Source organism: Artemia sp. Qi Xiang Cuo, chromosome 19, assembly GCF_049724085.1.
Source record: "Artemia sp. Qi Xiang Cuo chromosome 19, ASM4972408v1, whole genome shotgun sequence".
NCBI classification, from domain to species: Eukaryota; Metazoa; Arthropoda; class Branchiopoda; order Anostraca; family Artemiidae; genus Artemia; species Artemia sp. Qi Xiang Cuo.
The window spans coordinates 11,526,452-11,546,217 of NC_142812.1; the positions used below are offsets into that span (position 1 = coordinate 11,526,452).

The 19,766-nt window shown below is 30.5% G+C and overlaps 1 protein-coding gene across 1 annotated transcript in view; it reads left to right on the forward strand.

Annotated features, from left to right (window-relative positions):
• The window catches only part of LOC148940499 (venom serine protease Bi-VSP-like), a 65,100-nt gene that overhangs the window by 21,703 nt on the left and 23,631 nt on the right, over nt 1-19,766 (forward strand). Inside the window, exons 4-6 of the mRNA XM_089105002.1 lie at nt 2,239-2,492; nt 13,671-13,799; nt 17,834-18,029. Coding sequence (XP_088961128.1) covers nt 2,239-2,492; nt 13,671-13,799; nt 17,834-18,029 — 579 coding nt within the window. The remainder of the gene's footprint in view (nt 1-2,238; nt 2,493-13,670; nt 13,800-17,833; nt 18,030-19,766) is intronic.

Genomic DNA, 19,766 nt, shown 5'->3' on the forward strand with positions numbered 1-19,766 from the left:
AAAAGTGCTTTTGCACAGAAAAAATTCAACTACTTGGTAAATTCAGTCTTTTAATTGGTGACTGAATATCAATAATTAATACAAAAAGTATTTTTGCATAGAACAAAACTAACTACTTGGTAAATTCTAGGTCTTTTAATTGGTGACTGAGTATCAAAAATTAATAAAAAAAGTACTTTAGTATAGAAAACATTCAACTACTTGGTAAATTCCAAGTATTTTAGTTGGCGACTGAATATCAATAATTTATACAAAATGTACTTTTGCATTGAACAACATCAACTACTTGGTAAATTCTAGGTCTTTTAATTGATGACTGAGTATAAAAAATTAATAAAAAAAACTTTTACATAAAACAAACTCAACTACTAGGTAAGACGCAAGTCTTTTAATTGGTGACTGAGCATCAAAAATTAATAAAAGAACACTTTTGCATAGAACATACTCAGCTACTTGGTATATTCCAAGCACAGTTTATAGAATTAGCAGTATGATAATTCTCTATCTCTCCCATTATAAAACCCGGACAGGGCTGCGAGTGCTCCGGAGAACGTTTTTGCAGATAGAAACATAGGCGTTATCAGATCTTTTCGCGGGTAGACAAGTCAGATTTCTCTTGGACACGAAACAAGTGGAAACCCGCTATTACGAATAATGCACTTGGTAACCATTTCTCAGTGATTGACGATAACAAACTAATCCGCTAAGGCAGAAACAAGTGGGAGGAGCTTTTTGTTCGCACCGAGACCGAAGACCAGAAATTATCTGCGATAAGCTTACTGTCTATAAACTGTGATCCCAAGTCTTTTAATTGATGACTGAATATTGAAAATTAAGAAATTAATAAAAAGTATTTTTACATAGAAAAAATTCAACTACTTGGTAAATTCCAAGTCTTTTTAATTTGTGAGTGAGTAAAAAAGTAGCCTGCTTTTGCCTAGAAGAAATTCAACTACTTAGTAAATTCCAATTCTTTTAATTGGTGACTGAGTATCAATAATTAATAAAAAAACAGTTTTACATAGAACTAATTCAACTACTTGGTAAATTCCAAGTCTTTTAACTGGTGACTGAGTATCAATAATTAATAAAAAAACACTTTTACATAAAACAAATACAACTACTTGGTAAATTCAAAGTCTCGTAATTGATGAATGAGTATCAAAAATTAATAAAAAAGTACTTTTGTATAGAACAAATTCAAATACATGGTAAATTCCAAGTCTTTTAAATGATGACTGAGTATAAAAAAAATAATAAGAAAACACTTTTGCATAGAACAAACTGACTGAGTATCAAAAATTAATAAAAAACCCTTTTGCATGGAACAAATTCAACTACTTGGTAAATTGCAAGTATTTTAATTGGTGACTGAGTATCAATAATTAATAAAAAAAAAGTACTTTTCCATAGAACAAAAAGTACTTTTGCGTAGAACAAATTCAACTACTTAGTAAATTCATAGTCTTTTAATTGATGACTGAGTATCAAAAATTAATAAAAAAGTACTTTTACACAAAACAAATTCAACTACTAGTTAAATTATATTGTCTTTTAATTGATGACTCAGTATCAAAAATTAATAAAAAAGCGCTTTTGCATAGAACAAGCTCAGTTATTTGGTAAGTTCCAAGTCCTTTAATTGATTACTAATTATCAAAAATAAAAACACCTCAAGTGCTCCCATCTTTCCACACCCAGGGTACCCGCAGCCAATCCCCCACACCCTGACTAACCAAGAGTAAACATATTTTATTTTAAAACTAGTTTACATTGTGTTAACTGTTGTTAAGCTAGATTCATTCGGGTTCAGTGAATTTGAGCCACGCTTAAGGGTAACAAGAAAAAAAGCCCAGCATTAATGCAAAAGCGTGAGTGCACACGCAAAGTCATTCAAGAGATCAAGATGCAACCAAATACAAAACGTAACAAATAACGTAAAAAAAATATTAAACATGAAAAAGTCTTGGAATAAATTGCACATGTTTAATCTTAGAGATTTGTAAATCATGTTTACCACTAGAACTCCATTTTAGGAAGGGGTGCATGTTCGAGAAATCCGAAACGGTGTGAAAAATATACGATAGGATATGGAGAAAAACATGATCTCTTGATCTCGGGCTTAGCGCTGGTCCGAAGTCCTTGAATAAGTTTCTGGTAGGACCACAATAATGGTATCAACACCTTTTGTTTATGTCTTACTCAGCTATTTAATAATCAACAGTTCAACTTTTTTAGAAGTCAAGGGCCCAAGGGAATCAGCTCTTATGATGATCAAACAGAAGAAGGTTCTTCTGCAGAGGATATTGATTCAAGCTTAGATCAACAGCATTTAATCGGGAGCTATCCATCGGGACTCATTGCCATTTTGGGAGTACTTGTCAGAAAAACAAAAACCGTATTTGTAACAGAGACAGCCCAAAGATATGTTGAAGAAACAATTTCTTGTTTACGGCCCGGAGAGAAGCTTCCCGTCGATTTTTGTACAATTAGTAAGTATTAGGCTGAGTTCTCACAAAAATTGAGGGCACTTTTTTTGGCCTGGACTGAAGCTTCCTGCGAATATTTATATTTTTAGCAAGTAATAAGCAATGCTTTGACGCAGGACGGTTTTTTAAATACTATTCTTGTTTTTTGCTGTGTTTTTTCTTTATTTTTTTATTGTAAGATGTCTTTACTTTGTTTCTTCTCCCCTGCTATATTTTTTTGTTATGGAGCCTTGCAGGGAGCTACAGTTGTAGATTTTGTCAGCTTCAGAATTTCAGCTTCACAGCAGAGTGATATTTGGTTTTAGTCACTTAAAAGACAAAACTGACAAGCCGTTAGTGTTAGATGTAAGAACAAAGTTGTTGACACTTCGTGGCAGAAATAAAGCAGATTTTCTTAGATTTTTTCTCTCTTTTTAAATCTTGCTTTGTTGGATGTCTTTCTTTTATCTTTGTTCCTCCTGTGATACATCCCAGCAATGGAGACTTGCAGGGAGTTGTTGTGATAAGTTTATTCTTTTTATTCTTTATTTATTACAAATTGAATTCGTGAAGCACATCGACCAAGCAAAGTTGCGATGGGAATTCCAGTTAATGTTTCTGTTTGAAAGCAAGATCCTCTGGTTTTCCTGGACAAGCTCCCAAAAGAAAGAAGAATCCTCTGAGGGTTTTAATGAGGGGGGGCTTTGGAGTAATTATCGAAACAAAAGCAAAAATTTGAAAATTATAGAAGCATGCATTAACCAGTAACTATTAGATGAGGACAGCAGACATGAAATCTGATTCTTTTAATTCATTATTTCGAAACTTACACAACCACGTCTTAAAAAATGGAAATGCCCAGAACCTTAATTTTTAATAGAAAAAAGACCTCCATATCCAGTCATGCACTTTTATCCCTAGGTAGGCATAAATTTCGAAAACAAGGAACGTGTGTGAAAAATCAACAAAAAATGAGCGATAGAACACATCATCATGGAGCCTTAGAAAGTGTGACTATCTTGATTGCTGTAGTAAAAGAGAAACACTGAAATTACGTAGAAAAAAAACAACAAAAAAACAGCTATTGAACGACTAAAATTAAATTAGAATATAATTCTAACATCTTGTTACTAAATAGAAATTGAAAACAAATGTATATATCATTGAACAGCTAAAAACCTAAGCTATACGTTTAAATGGTTTTTATTATCAGAATTGTTCAAGATGAAAAACTTCAAACTATTTGTTAATCGACTTACCTACAAGAAAATCTCTTTAGAAAGATCAATTATCCTATGCTGTTAATCCAATTATCCATGGGGATGCATTTAATATTTCAACTTCATTTACATATCAATAAAATTCTTATTTTCTTCTGACTACATAAGTATCACTTTTATTACTTAATTTGTAGCATACAAAATACAAATATTAAATTTATTATTTTGCGTCAGACACAAAGAAAAGAACACCCAGATATGACACATAAACTACTTTTTATAACGTCACCCTGTGGTCGAAACCACCCTGTTGGGATCCTTCCCTTGATTCATAATAAGAGATTAGACTAGATTAAAATAGAAATAGCCTGCTCTTTTAGGATAAATTCTGTGATTTTGAAAAAAATTATTTACATTTTTAAGATACATCTTCCTTGAATGATTATTTGCATGTTTCTGCAACGTTTCTGAATTTTTACGGTGGAAAAGCATTATCAGATTTACCAAATTAGTTTCCGCTTTTTTTTTCGGTTTAATGTGGTGACACTCGTGAAACTTTGGGCGTATCAGTTGTCATCTTCATAATTTTGTGGCAACCAAAATATGAATCGTAGAAATTCTGGTTCTCAGGTATAAACAGACACAAAATGAGGACCGAGGCAAAAAAAAATGCATTCATTTTGATCTCCTTTGAACTTTAGGAAATTTAGGCTCAACCGACGAAGCGCCTCATTAGGCTCAAATTGTTATATACTGGGTGGTTCACAAGTGATTACTCTGACTTATACTATGTGTTATAAGTGCCATTGTTGTCACAAGTGACGTAATTAAACTAAGTGCATAAGTGCATAAAATCAAATATAGGTGTTTTTTTGGTAATGAGTTTACCTTTTTATTCTTTTTTCTTACATAGTTTAAAGACAGAAATTTATTTTGGTTTTAGTAGATTCTCAGTGTTATGCAGCACATTTTCCCGTTCGAGCCCTATCACCAACAAAAGCATGTTCTTGAAAACATTTCACCAAGTTTTACCTGGTGAAGCATTTGACAAGTCAACTGTTATAGGCTTAGTAGGAGGATGTCTAAACACTGAAGTTATGTATGTAAAATCTTCGTGTTCTGATAACTGAGCATCCATTTTCAAAATAAATTTTAATTATCTTTATTCTTTCTTTGGTGGTGAATTTACTCATATTTGACTTTTCTTTGTTTTAACTATATAATTCTAAAAAACCGAAATTAATCTATTGAAAAAACCATTTACTTTTATAATGGTGAAAAGAATTATGCACCGACCTGTATAAGGGCTTTTAGAGGGAAATAAAATGATTTTTTTTTTAATTTTTGTATCACAGTTGTTGTTTTAACTATACAATTAAAAAAAAAATGAAAATTTATGTATTGAAAAAAATATTTACTTTTATAATGGTGAAATGAATTATGCACCGCCCTGTATAAGGGCTTTTAGAGGGAAATAAAATGATTTTTTTTTAATTTTTGTATCACAGTTGTTGTTTTAACTATAAAATTAAAAAAAAATGAAAATTTATGTATTGAAAAAAATATTTACTTTTATAATGGTGAAATGAATTATGCACCGCCCTGTATAAGGGCTTTTAGAGGGAAATAAAATGATTTTTTTTTCATTTTTGTATAACAGTTGTTGTTTTAACTATACAATTAAAAAAAAATCAAAATTTATGTATTGAAAAAAATATTTACTTTTATAATGGTGAAATGAATTATGCACCGCCCTGTATAAGAGCTTTTAGAGGGAAATAAAATGATTTTTTTTTTCATTTTTGTATCACAGTTGTTGTTTTAACTATACAATTAAAAAAAAAATCAAAATTTATGTATTGAAAAAAATATTTACTTTTATAATGGTGAAATGAATTATGCACCGACCTGTATAAGGGCTTTTAGAGGGAAATAAAATGATTTTTTTTATTTTTGTATCACAGTTGTTGTTTTAACTATACAATTAAAAAAAAATCAAAATTTATGTATTGAAAAAAATATTTACTTTTATAATGGTGAAAAGAATTATGCACCGCCCTGTATAAGGGCTTTTAGAGGGAAATAAAATGATTTTTTTTTTCATTTTTGTATCACAGTTGTTGTTTTAACTATACAATTAAAAAAAATGAAAATTTATGTATTGAAAAAAATATTTACTTTTATAATGGTGAAATGAATTATGCACCGCCCTGTATAAGGGCTTTTAGAGGGAAATAAAATGATTTTTTTTTCATTTTTGTATCACAGTTGTTGTTTTAACTATACAATTAAAAAAAATCAAAATTTATATATTGAAAAAAATATTTACTTTTATAATGGTGAAATGAATTATGCACCGCCCTGTATAAGAGCTTTTAGAGGGAAATAAAATGATTTTTTTTTCATTTTTGTATCACAGTTGTTGTTTTAACTATACAATTAAAAAAAATCAAAATTTATGTATTGAAAAAAATATTTACTTTTATAATGGTGAAATGAATTATGCACCGACCTGTATAAGGGCTTTTAGAGGGAAATAAAATGATTTTTTTTATTTTTGTATCACAGTTGTTGTTTTAACTATACAATTAAAAAAAAATCAAAATTTATGTATTGAAAAAAATATTTACTTTTATAATGGTGAAAAGAATTATGCACCGCCCTGTATAAGGGCTTTTAGAGGGAAATAAAATGATTTTTTTTCATTTTTGTATCACAGTTGTTGTTTTAACTATACAATTAAAAAAAATGAAAATTTATGTATTGAAAAAAATATTTACTTTTATAATGGTGAAATGAATTATGCACCGCCCTGTATAAGGGCTTTTAGAGGGAAATAAAATGATTTTTTTTTCATTTTTGTATCACAGTTGTTGTTTTAACTATACAATTAAAAAAAAATGAAAATTTATGTATTGAAAAAAATATTTACTTTTATAATGGTGAAATGAATTATGCACCGCCCTGTATAAGGGCTTTTAGAGGGAAATAAAATGATTTTTTTTTCATTTTTGTATCACAGTTGTTGTTTTAACTATACAATTAAAAAAAAATCAAAATTTATGTATTGAAAAAAATATTTACTTTTATAATGGTGAAATGAATTATGCACCGACCTGTATAAGGGCTTTTAGAGGGAAATAAAATGATTTTTTTTATTTTTGTATCACAGTTGTTGTTTTAACTATACAATTAAAAAAAATCAAAATTTATGTATTGAAAAAAATATTTACTTTTATAATGGTGAAAAGAATTATGCACCGCCCTGTATAAGGGCTTTTAGAGGGAAATAAAATGATTTTTTTTTCATTTTTGTATCACAGTTGTTGTTTTAACTATACAATTAAAAAAAATGAAAATTTATGTATTGAAAAAAATATTTACTTTTATAATGGTGAAATGAATTATGCACCGCCCTGTATAAGGGCTTTTAGAGGGAAATAAAATGATTTTTTTTTCATTTTTGTATCACAGTTGTTGTTTTAACTATACAATTAAAAAAAATCAAAATTTATATATTGAAAAAAATATTTACTTTTATAATGGTGAAATGAATTATGCACCGCCCTGTATAAGAGCTTTTAGAGGGAAATAAAATGATTTTTTTTTCATTTTTGTATCACAGTTGTTGTTTTAACTATACAATTAAAAAAAAATCAAAATTTATGTATTGAAAAAAATATTTACTTTTATAATGGTGAAATGAATTATGCACCGACCTGTATAAGGGCTTTTAGAGGAAAATAAAATGATTTTTTTTATTTTAGTATCACAGTTGTTGTTTTAACTATACAATTAAAAAAAAATCAAAATTTATGTATTGAAAAAAATATTTACTTTTATAATGGTGAAAAGAATTATGCACCACCCTGTATAAGAGCTTTTAGAGGGAAATAAAATGATTTTTTTTTCATTTTTGTATCACAGTTGTTGTTTTAACTATACAATTAAAAAAAATGAAAATTTATGTATTGAAAAAAATATTTACTTTTATAATGGTGAAATGAATTATGCACCGCCCTGTATAAGGGCTTTTAGAGGAAAATAAAATGATTTTTTTTTTTTTTTTTGTATCACAGTTGTTGTTTTAACTATACAATTAAAAAAAAATGAAAATTTATGTATTGAAAAAAATATTTACTTTTATAATGGTGAAATGAATTATGCACCGCCCTGTATAAGGGCTTTTAGAGGGAAATAAAATGATTTTTTTTTCATTTTTGTATCACAGTTGTTGTTTTAACTATACAATTAAAAAAAATGAAAATTTATGTATTGAAAAAAATATTTACTTTTATAATGGTGAAATGAATTATGCACCGCCCTGTATAAGGGCTTTTAGAGGGAAATAAAATGATTTTTTTTTAATTTTTGTATCACAGTTGTTGTTTTAACTATACAATTAAAAAAAAATGAAAATTTATGTATTGAAAAAAATATTTACTTTTATAATGGTGAAATGAATTATGCACCGCCCTGTATAAGGCTTTTAGAGGGAAATAAAATGATTTTTTTTTCATTTTTGTATCACAGTTGTTGTTTTAACTATACAATTAAAAAAAAATCAAAATTTATGTATTGAAAAAAATATTTACTTTTATAATGGTGAAATGAATTATGCACCGCCCTGTATAAGAGCTTTTAGAGGGAAATAAAATGATTTTTTTTTCATTTTTGTATCACAGTTGTTGTTTTAACTATACAATTAAAAAAAAATCAAAATTTATGTATTGAAAAAAATATTTACTTTTATAATGGTGAAATGAATTATGCACCGACCTGTATAAGGGCTTTTAGAGGGAAATAAAATGATTTTTTTATTTTTGTATCACAGTTGTTGTTTTAACTATACAATTAAAAAAAAATCAAAATTTATGTATTGAAAAAAATATTTACTTTTATAATGGTGAAAAGAATTATGCACCGCCCTGTATAAGGGCTTTTAGAGGGAAATAAAATGATTTTTTTTTCATTTTTGTATCACAGTTGTTGTTTTAACTATACAATTAAAAAAATGAAAATTTATGTATTGAAAAAAATATTTACTTTTATAATGGTGAAATGAATTATGCACCGCCCTGTATAAGGGCTTTTAGAGGGAAATAAAATGATTTTTTTTTCATTTTTGTATCACAGTTGTTGTTTTAACTATACAATTAAAAAAAAAATCAAAATTTATGTATTGAAAAAAATATTTACTTTTATAATGGTGAAATGAATTATGCACCGCCCTGTATAAGAGCTTTTAGAGGGAAATAAAATGATTTTTTTTTAATTTTTGTATCACAGTTGTTGTTTTAACTATACAATTAAAAAAAATCAAAATTTATGTATTGAAAAAAATATTTACTTTTATAATGGTGAAATGAATTATGCACCGACCTGTATAAGGGCTTTTAGAGGGAAATAAAATGATTTTTTTTATTTTTGTATCACAGTTGTTGTTTTAACTATACAATTAAAAAAAAATCAAAATTTATGTATTGAAAAAAATATTTACTTTTATAATGGTGAAAAGAATTATGCACCGCCCTGTATAAGGGCTTTTAGAGGGAAATAAAATGATTTTTTTTTCATTTTTGTATCACAGTTGTTGTTTTAACTATACAATTAAAAAAAATGAAAATTTATGTATTGAAAAAAATATTTACTTTTATAATGGTGAAATGAATTATGCACCGCCCTGTATAAGGGCTTTTAGAGGGAAATAAAATGATTTTTTTTTTATTTTTGTATCACAGTTTTTGTATAGTTTTTGTATCACATAAGGGCTTTTAGAGGGAAATAAAATGATTTTTTTTTCATTTTTGTATCACAGTTGTTGTTTTAACTATACAATTAAAAAAAAATGAAAATTTATGTATTGAAAAAAATATTTACTTTTATAATGGTGAAATGAATTATGCACCGCCCTGTATAAGAGCTTTTAGAGGGAAATAAAATGATTTTTTTTTCATTTTTGTATCACAGTTGTTGTTTTAACTATACAATTAAAAAAAAATCAAAATTTATGTATTGAAAAAAATATTTACTTTTATAATGGTGAAATGAATTATGCACCGCCCTGTATAAGAGCTTTTAGAGGGAAATAAAATGATTTTTTTTTCATTTTTGTATCACAGTTGTTGTTTTAACTATACAATTAAAAAAAAATCAAAATTTATGTATTGAAAAAAATATTTACTTTTATAATGGTGAAATGAATTATGCACCGACCTGTATAAGGGCTTTTAGAGGGAAATAAAATGATTTTTTTTTATTTTTGTATCACAGGTGAAATGAATTATGCACCGCCCTGTATAAGGGCTTTTAGAGGGAAATAAAATGATTTTTTTTTCATTTTTGTATCACAGTTGTTGTTTTAACTATACAATTAAAAATAAAAATCAAAATTTATGTATTGAAAAAAATATTTACTTTTATAATGGTGAAATGAATTATGCACCGACCTGTATAAGGGATTTTAGAGGGAAATAAAATGATTTTTTTTATTTTTGTATCACAGTTGTTGTTTTAACTATACAATTAAAAAAAAAATCAAAATTTATGTATTGAAAAAAATATTTACTTTTATAATGGTGAAATGAATTATGCACCGACCTGTATAAGAGCTTTTAGAGGGAAATAAAATGATTTTTTTTCATTTTTGTATCACAGTTGTTGTTTTAACTATACAATTAAAAAAAAAATCAAAATTTATGTATTGAAAAAAATATTTACTTTTATAATGGTGAAAAGAATTATGCACCGACCTGTACAAGGGCATTAGGAGGGAAATAAAATATTTTAGCGAGGTAGTAACAATAAAAAGAAAAATGAGAGATGGGAATGAGCTGTACTGTAATGGACAGGAATGCATGTACATGGCACGGATCCTGACTTGAAGTTAATATTTACATAATGATAATACACATCAAAATGTTAGAAAAACTTCTTTTAGTCGTTAAGAGAGAAGGATAGCTTAAAATTCAAGATTTCATTTTTCATAATGTAGTTTAGCATTTATTTGTATTTTGAAATCATCTTGAGTTTTGACTTAAGTCGAATATTTACCCCTTTTTGTATTTACATTTATTTAGTTAATTTTATCTAAATATATGTTTATTTATTTCATTTTGTTTGAATTTACAATTTTTTGTTACTTTATTTACGTTTTCTACTTAAAGTGGGTTTTGATGAGTTATCTATAGTAGTGACCCCACATCATGATCAGTGGCCTATTAGGATCTGGTTAAATCGCCTGGTATATCGAAAAATTTACTTAATACATTTTATTGAAATTTCAATTTAAGTATTTCATTTATTAATACTTTTCTGTTACATTTATTTATGATTTCTACGTAAAGTGGGTTTTGATGGATTTATTGTAACAGTTACCCCCTATTATGATCAGTGGCCTGTTTGGATTTGGCTATATCCCCTGGTATATCAAGGCATTTATTTAATTAATTTTTTAATTTGTATTTATTAATTTTATTTTATTTAAATTTAAACTGATTTTTTAACATTTCTTTACGTTTTTTGCATCAAATGGGTTTATAGCGGTAGAAACATTATATCATGATCATCACCCTTTTGATTACGAGAAATAAAAGCTCAAAAATAAAAGCTTTTTAAAAAGCTTTTTCAAAAATAAACGCTCAAAAATAAAAGCTCAAAAATAAAAGCATTACGAAAAATAAAAGCTCAACTCCAAATTACATATAAATTCTATACCACATTATGAAAAAATGAAATCTCCACTTTCAATATACACTGCTCTCTTAATGGCAAGGAAGTTTGCCTCACCAGGGTTGTCGACATTTCGTTCCATGAGTTGGTCCCCTGAGCATCCAAAAATGTGTCATTTTTAGCTAAAATGTGTCCATCTTAAAAATTCACAACCTACAGGTTACTTTTTTTCACCAATTGTATTATTGGTCAAAAAACTCTTTGTAAACCTCTTTCAAAGCAGCCAGTTATCATCAGATATAATGAAGAAGAAAACAAAATCTATTTGAAACATTCATACAAAATGACTTAGTTTGAAAGTACGAAGCTCTTATAAACATATAAATCATATAAACATATAAATCAAACATATGAACATATAAGCCGCCTGAGTCCAACACAGCTACGCACGCTCCTCCTCCACCCCAATTTATTCAAAGCCTCCCTTTTTACACCCGCCCATGAATTTTCCATTTCATTTAAATCTTTCTTTGTGACGTCCTCCCACCCAAAACGAGGACGACCTTCTTTCCGTTTAGCCCTAGCCGGTTGGCCGAAAAGAACAATCTTCGGTAATCTGTCATCTTTCATCCGCACAACGTGCCCTAGCCACCTCACCTTTCTTTCATTATAGCCCTAGAAAGTGGTATTGAACCACGTTTTTCGTATAGCCTATTGCTTGAAGTACGGTCAGTCAGCCGGGTACCCAGAACAATCCTTAAGCAATTTCTCTGGAAAACATCTAGCAAATCTTCATCTGCTTTTCGGAGCGTCCATGCTTCAGAGGCATATTTGGCCACTGTCATAATTGTAGCTGGTACCTACGGCGGGAAAACCGTCCTTAGGAGAACATTGAATATTCTCTGGGACCTGATAATGACTAATCAATTAATACGAGATGCAGCTGCGTATGACCAGCGTCATCAGAGTACGAAGATGGAAGTATTTAGTAGATGTCCTATGAATGAGCTACCAAAGGCTTCCGAATACTGCTCTTCACTAGGCTTTCGTCAAAAAAGATATCCCGGGACAGACTATGGTGCAGCTATTGGGTAGACCTGTAAAGTATTAATGCTTACATTCAACCCAAGTGGGAGAACGTCGTAATTGCGGTAAATTTGAGCGATGACTGGACGTTCTTCCTCGAGTCCCTGGGTAAATCTGGCGGAACTAAGGTCTAATGTAAGGTTCTTTGGTGTGATGCAACAAAAATACGTTAAAACCGATAATGAATCCAATGGCGTTTTCATATTCATCATAGTGATGAGATGATTTCTTGACATGAAAGTTTAACTTACACAAATACCAAGGGCTTAAGTGAGTTAAAGGACTAGGAACATAAGGAATATTCTTGGTGTAATGGAAGTCGTGAAACCTTGAAACAGTTTTTTAAGTTTTCTTGGTGGAGCCTTTAGTACTATGGATAAAAATCAAGCAGCTAGAGCTGCTAAGAAAAACCTGACTATTTTTCTCTTGTTTAACAATTATTTAACAACAATTGTTAAGTGTCAGCCATCCTAAAGCATTTGGAATTAATTTTAAATCCGTAGCACCCACATTCTCCCAAATTTTATAAACAATATTAGGCAAAAATTACCAGTGATAGATAAACTCTTGTTTATATTTCTAAATACACAGTTAAGATTAAATATAAAAATAATATCTTTACAGTAAAAACAACAATGGTTAATATAATTTAAGTTGTATATGTGATGACGACAAAGTATTTTACGGTCTAAACCATTTTATCTCGTAAGTTAATGTTTTTGAGCTGTTTCACTTCTATGAAAACGTTTAAAATAATACCAGGTCATTGTATAATCTCACACACAACTCAATATCGTGTATACTTATTAAATAATTGTCTAACAACAATCGTTAAGTGTTTAAGTATTAACCATCCTTAAAACCCTTGGATTTTTTAAATTCTTAACACCCAGATTTCCCCAAAATTTTCAAACAATTTTAAGCAAAAACTACCAGTGCTGGAAAAACTCTTATTTATATTTCTAAGTACACAGATAAAGTTAAACCTAAAAATAACAGCTTTACAGTATAAGAAAAACCATGGTTCGTATAATTTTAAGTTTTATATGTGATGACGACAATGTATTTTACGGTCTAAACAATTTTCCTCTTAAGTTAATGTTTTTGATCTGTTTCACTTCTATGAAAATGTGTAAAATAATACCAAGTCACAATATAACCTCATACACGACTCAATATCTGCATACAAAATAAGCTGTTAGTTTTCTCAAGTTTCTCCTTGCAGGTGACCCATGTACAGATAATCCATGCGCTGAAGATGGCGATAAGGATGCAAAATGTATCCCCCTCTCTGAATCCAGTTACAAATGTGAATGCAGTCCTGGCTATACAGCTGACGACAAAAAATGCTATGGCAAGTAGCTTCCATTTTTGAAATACTACTACAAACAACTCATCGCAGCACCAAGTCACCTGAGGCCCACAGAGCTACGGACACTCCTCCTCCATCCCAATACTATTCAAAGCCTCCCTCTTTTTTCCTAATACCTTGTTTCGCAAGGAAGCAAAATTTTAGTTTGTTTTGATTTTTATTTCGTCTTCTATGTCGTCAAATTTATGTTTATTGCGAGAAAGTAGTAAAGGCAAAGAATCTGTGTTATCTGCAAATAGTGAAGACTTCAGGTCAGGTTGATGGATCTGAATTTTTTTTTTCTTGATCTCTGTGTATAATTCTTTCCAGTGGCTGAAACGGATGGTTTTGCCTATCCTTGAGTCAGAGCCCGAGTTGAAGTGGAGTTCCGTAGTCTATGTGGAAGAGTATTTCTGAAACTGTTTTGCCATGCTTTTGTTTCTTTGCGCTACGTTTCAGCATTTGTATGGGAAGTTCACTCTAAGCAGGCGCCGTTTTAAATTGATGTTAGACTATAATATAAGAATACTGAAGATGTGTGGGGATTCCTTGGCATTATTACCGAAGCATGCTCTGACATTGATAAATTGAAAAAGCAACATTTGAGACCATGTTTGAATCAGAAGCCTCCGAATAGTTTTAATTAGTAAAGGTGGAGGTATAAAGCGCCGCAAGGCCCCTGTTTAAATCTATGCACCCAATTCCTGGCATACAGCCCTATCTTTGGCTGAAGGGTTTGCGTACTGTTCCATGTTAGAAGTGTAATCTTACAGAAATTTCCAATCTTTAGTCTCGGAGGAATAAAGCAGGCTTGTAACCCCTTCTATCCTACTCCCTTGCTCCTCCTCCCACCAGCACTTTTCCAGAGAGGTAGCCATGTGATTTCTTGAACAAGTTTAATTATCTCAAGATTCTCAGTTAGCAGAGTCAAAGAGGCTAAGTGATACATGGTAAAAAGGCTAAGAGGCTAAGCCTACAACCCCTTCAACAGCCCTCATTGCTCCCGTTGCCAACTTTTCAGCTAAAAGGTAGGTTTGTTACACCTTGTTAGAAGCGGGAACATGATTGTTAGAAGCGGGAACAATGATTTTCATTATGTATCAGTAGACGCGTAAAGGGGCTTCATGGGCCTTCCAAAGCCTCTAACGCCTCCTACTGGCCTGTTGTGTCTTGTTCTTCATTTTGTGTTATTTATACAGCTATTATTTTATCATTCTAATTTGTATGTATGTTTTGTTGTTTGTTTTTTTTTCATAGGAAAGAATAGGTAGAGATTCCCATAAAATAGGATAGGTGTCCTCCTAAATGAAATACTGGCCATGTCCTGCTTCCTATTAAGGAAGGACTCCACTCAAATAAATCCTAGATGGATGGCCTAGGAAGGTACTATTGCCTGAAATAATCTTAGTAGAAACAAAACTATACAGAAAACGAAGTTGAACAACATTAAGTTTATATTTAATGTTGAAGTCACACTTTATTCACAGTTGTCAAATAAGAGCTGAATAATACATGACTATAATATGAATAGTATACCCTGTGCATAATCTGGTGATTTTAGGTTAAGCTAAACTCTTAAAGGATATTTTTTTGACAAAATTTAAACGAATATTTACCTAAATGCAGATTGAAGTGCCTTTTTTATATTAGAAAAGACGAAAACCTGGATTAGCAGTTTCTATGTCTACATAATACAGCTGATGTAAATATATATATTTACATATACATATATATATATATATATATATATATATATATATATATATATATATATATATATATATATATATATATATATATATATATATATATATATATATATATATATATATATATATATATATATATATATATATATATATATATATATATATATATATATATATAAAGACACGTAAACTAAAAAAAATACGTGGGTACAAATCAGCGTTGATGTAGGCTTTTCAAATCAAGTTCCAATCAAATGTAAAGTAACATATAGTGGCTACTATGCCTACAGGTTGAATGCAACATTTTCAAACTTCTGAAATGACTGCCAAAAAAGTGTATGCTGAGCATAATTCAAAGGGAGGACCAATGGGGTGATCTCTGTTCAAACAATTGTAATTGCCGAAGCAGGGGAAAGTAATTTAGAAATTTTAATTTTTAAAAGTCATTTTAAAAAATGTTTTTGATTGTTTTCTTTTCTTTTCTTTAATTGTTGTTTTTACTCGACTCCTTTAACAACTTCGGAAGCCCCGCTTAAGATCTCTTTGCACTAGTTGTGTGAACTCACGAAACTGTAGGGGATGGGGTCACATTTACAAAATCTAGGGGGGTATTTGCCATGTTTTTATGATTTATTTAATAAAAAATACCAAGAAAGGCCAAAAACACAAACGTTAGATGGCTTTGAAGTCTTTTTTTTCAACACTAGCAGCACCAGTAGCACCAACAGTAGCACCGACAGTGGCAACAGTAGCACCAGTTTTCATTCTTATAAGTTGCCCTTACTTTTTGGGGAGGGTCAGCTGAGCAATGTATGTTCTATCACACTTAGATCCTCCGGACCTTCAGTAGTCTGTTAATCCTCCCCTTGGGAATATCTTAGAAATCAGTTTTTGGTAATTAGCGACGTGTGGAAGTGGTAGATATGGCTTTTACCTTTAGGCGTAACAGCGACGAACATGTTAACTCTGGTAAAAGCTTAAAGATAACATAAGATTATTCATATAAAAAAAAAGTGAAAAGCTACGAAAAACAACAGCGGCAATAAAAAAAAATAAACAGCAACACCAAAAATACTTTAAGGTCAACAAGTTTATGAACTTGTTTCAAGTTCTTGAACAAGTTGAACAAGTTGAACTTGAACAAGTTATGAACGAGTTTAAGAACTAACTGGAAAATCACTGCACAAAAATAACGAATAAATAAAGAATAAAATCGAATATTACAAATTAAAACGAATACCATAAATAACGAATAAAATACTGCAGAAAGGAGTTACGATATCATCCTGTTGCTGCACTGAAATTCTCTTAAACAATGAGTCTACTAGAATTCTTTCTAGTCAGTTTAGTATAGTATTTTGTATTTTTTATAGTATTTTCTTGGTAGGGAGAACTAATTTGAAACCAAAATACGGTATTTACCCAAGAGCTAAGCGTTAATTCAAACTTATTATTCTAATTGTATTCTAATTCATTGGTTGCCGGGTTACAGGTTGCTGTCTGATCAGTTTCTACCCTTGCAAAGTCTACTAAGACTTTCGAATGGCGAACAAACGAGTATATAACAGGTAATGATGATCTAAAATGAAGTACAGCGAGATCTGTGGTAAGAAGACATGCAAAAGGAACCCGAACAGTTAAAGCAACAGGCATGGAAAAAAAGTCTGAAGTAATGATGAACAAAAACTAAACAGAACGAGATCAGCGATTGGGGGACAAGCGTCAGCGAGGATCACATTGAATCGTAAACAAAAGCTACGGTTAGAAGAGAAGAAACAGCAAGACTCACAACGAAACCCAGGAGAATAAAAATCCAATAAAATGTGTTATACTGTGAAGGATAAACAGAAAAGAGGAACTGAATTCACGCCAAAATTTCTTAATTCAACTGAAATTGCTGATTTGCCACCCTAAGACTCAAAACTAAAGAATATCATGGTAATTATGTTAATGCGTAATTGAGATATTTCACGAGGGTATATACAATGGAGAATGCTTGGTTGTTACAGAATTACTTAAATATCTACTCGATTATCAGGTGCAAATTGGGAAAAAAAACTAAGAGGAACATCAGTACAGAGAAGGGTTGCCACCGTTTGTCATTTATCACTATTTCTAGTGATTTTGTACATTGCCTAAAGCAAATCTAGTGATTTTTTCACCGGGTGGTAACCCTGGTACAGAGCCACATTGACGCATGCCTGCAAAAAACATTTTATGTGCCAGAAACTTTTAATTTCACACTGGTCGTAAAATATATCTTTTTGTTGCGCTTAAAATCTTTCTAAAAGATGCCTTTATACCCTTTTAAAATCAACTCCTTTTTAGCTTGTGGGAAAAGTCGTTTCAAAAATTCAGGGGCAAAAATAGTTGGAGGAGAGGAGGCGATTCCTGGAACCTACCCATGGATAGCACTTCTATATTCAGAAAGGAATAGAAATGGTATGCCGGCATTATATCATCCAGGCTGTGCTGGGTCCCTAATTACATCAAAACATATAATGACTGCAAAGCACTGTGAAAGGTGAGGGAAATCAATTTTTTTTTTTTTAATTTTTAATTTTTCATTCGTTTCATAACTCAGTTTCCCCGACCCACCGCCTTTTTGCTTTAGATTTTTGTTTGCCAAAATTACTTGTTCGACAACTTCTGAGCGTTCAATTCCTTGCGAGTTTTATATAGGCCTAGGTACATTTCCGATGACCGTGCGATAATACAACATATTTTTTCTTTACGTCTCCGGTTTTATTAGATAAAATTAATAAAACCGCGGGGGTGATTAGGCACAGCAAAAGCTATAAAAAAACGAGTAGCGACTTATATAATACAGTAGCGGTAAGAACACTTCCCTGTGGCCGTGGTAATTTAGGTTCGAACTTTAGGTAAGATTAAGTAAGAAAAACAGTTTTTTTTAAACTGAAAGTAAGGAGCGACATAAAAACTTCAAACGAACAGAAATTATTCCGTATATGAAATGGGCTGTCCCCTCCTCAACGCCCCGCTATTTACGCTAAAGTTTTTTATTCTTTTAACAGTAGAGTTGGGATAAACAGTCAAACTTTAGCGTAGAGAGCGGGGCGTTTAATATATATAATTATAATAATATTTATAATAATTTAATATATACGTATGAACTAATAAATATATTTTTTAAACTCGTTTTCAAAATGAACTAAAACATAGAAAATATTTTTTTTCTCGAGGTTTCATGAATATAAGTGAAAATGAGGGATGCAAAGTGGATTGGGCTTACACGTCAAATTGATCTTTCTAAACTGTTTTGCTACAACTTACCATTTTTTTTATTCATATATTTATGACTTAGATCAATTTGATATGTAAAACCCAATTTTTTTGTACACATCTTTTCACTTTTATTCATAGAATCTCGAGAAAAAGAATTGTTTTCTAACTTTTAATTCTTTTGGAAAACCAGTTGATGATACTTTTTCATTTATTATTAATCCTTAGTTTCTTCATGTCTGTTCCGTGAAATAACGGGCAAATGACTGTTTGCTTGTTTCACAATAGGGAGCGCCCAAATGCCAGGGACAAGGGAAGTTTGCAGTTAAAAGGGGGAAAAAATAAAGAACTGGAAGAATAAGTTTTAATGATAATTTATGTCATACTTGGAAATTAGGACTGCATTAACGACATATACCACGTGACGACGTGACGACGTGACCATGTACCATGAAAAGGTACTTGTAATGACAAGTATGTCATCAGTAATATGTAAATTACATTACAATCTCACTTGTTCATCTTCCCTTACTCCTAGCTTTAGTCTTCTTAATGTTAATTTTAAGACCTATTCTAGAAGCCTGAACTCGCGAAACCTCTAAAAGTTCATTAATTTTGCTCACACTTTCATCTAGGAGGCTTAAATCATCAGCATAATCTGAGTTCCAGGAAAGTTTTTCCTCCCCATTTGACTCCGTGTTCTCGCATTGCCTTTTCTGTGCTCCTTGAGACGAAGTCTATCAAAATCATCCATATAAAAGGGGATAGGACACAACACTGTTTTACTCCTGACTTAATACGAAACCATCTGCTAACCTCATTTCCTACCTTAACCGCAGCAGTGTTATTCTCGTATATAACACTAATCATTTTAATGTATTTGTCTGCTATACCCGCAGTATATAGATATTAGACAATATGACCGTCCCCTATCTCACCCATTATAAAAACCCGGACCGAGGTGCAAGTGAGTAGTGAGCTAGTATAAGGCGCGCCGGGGACAAGGACGGGGACATGA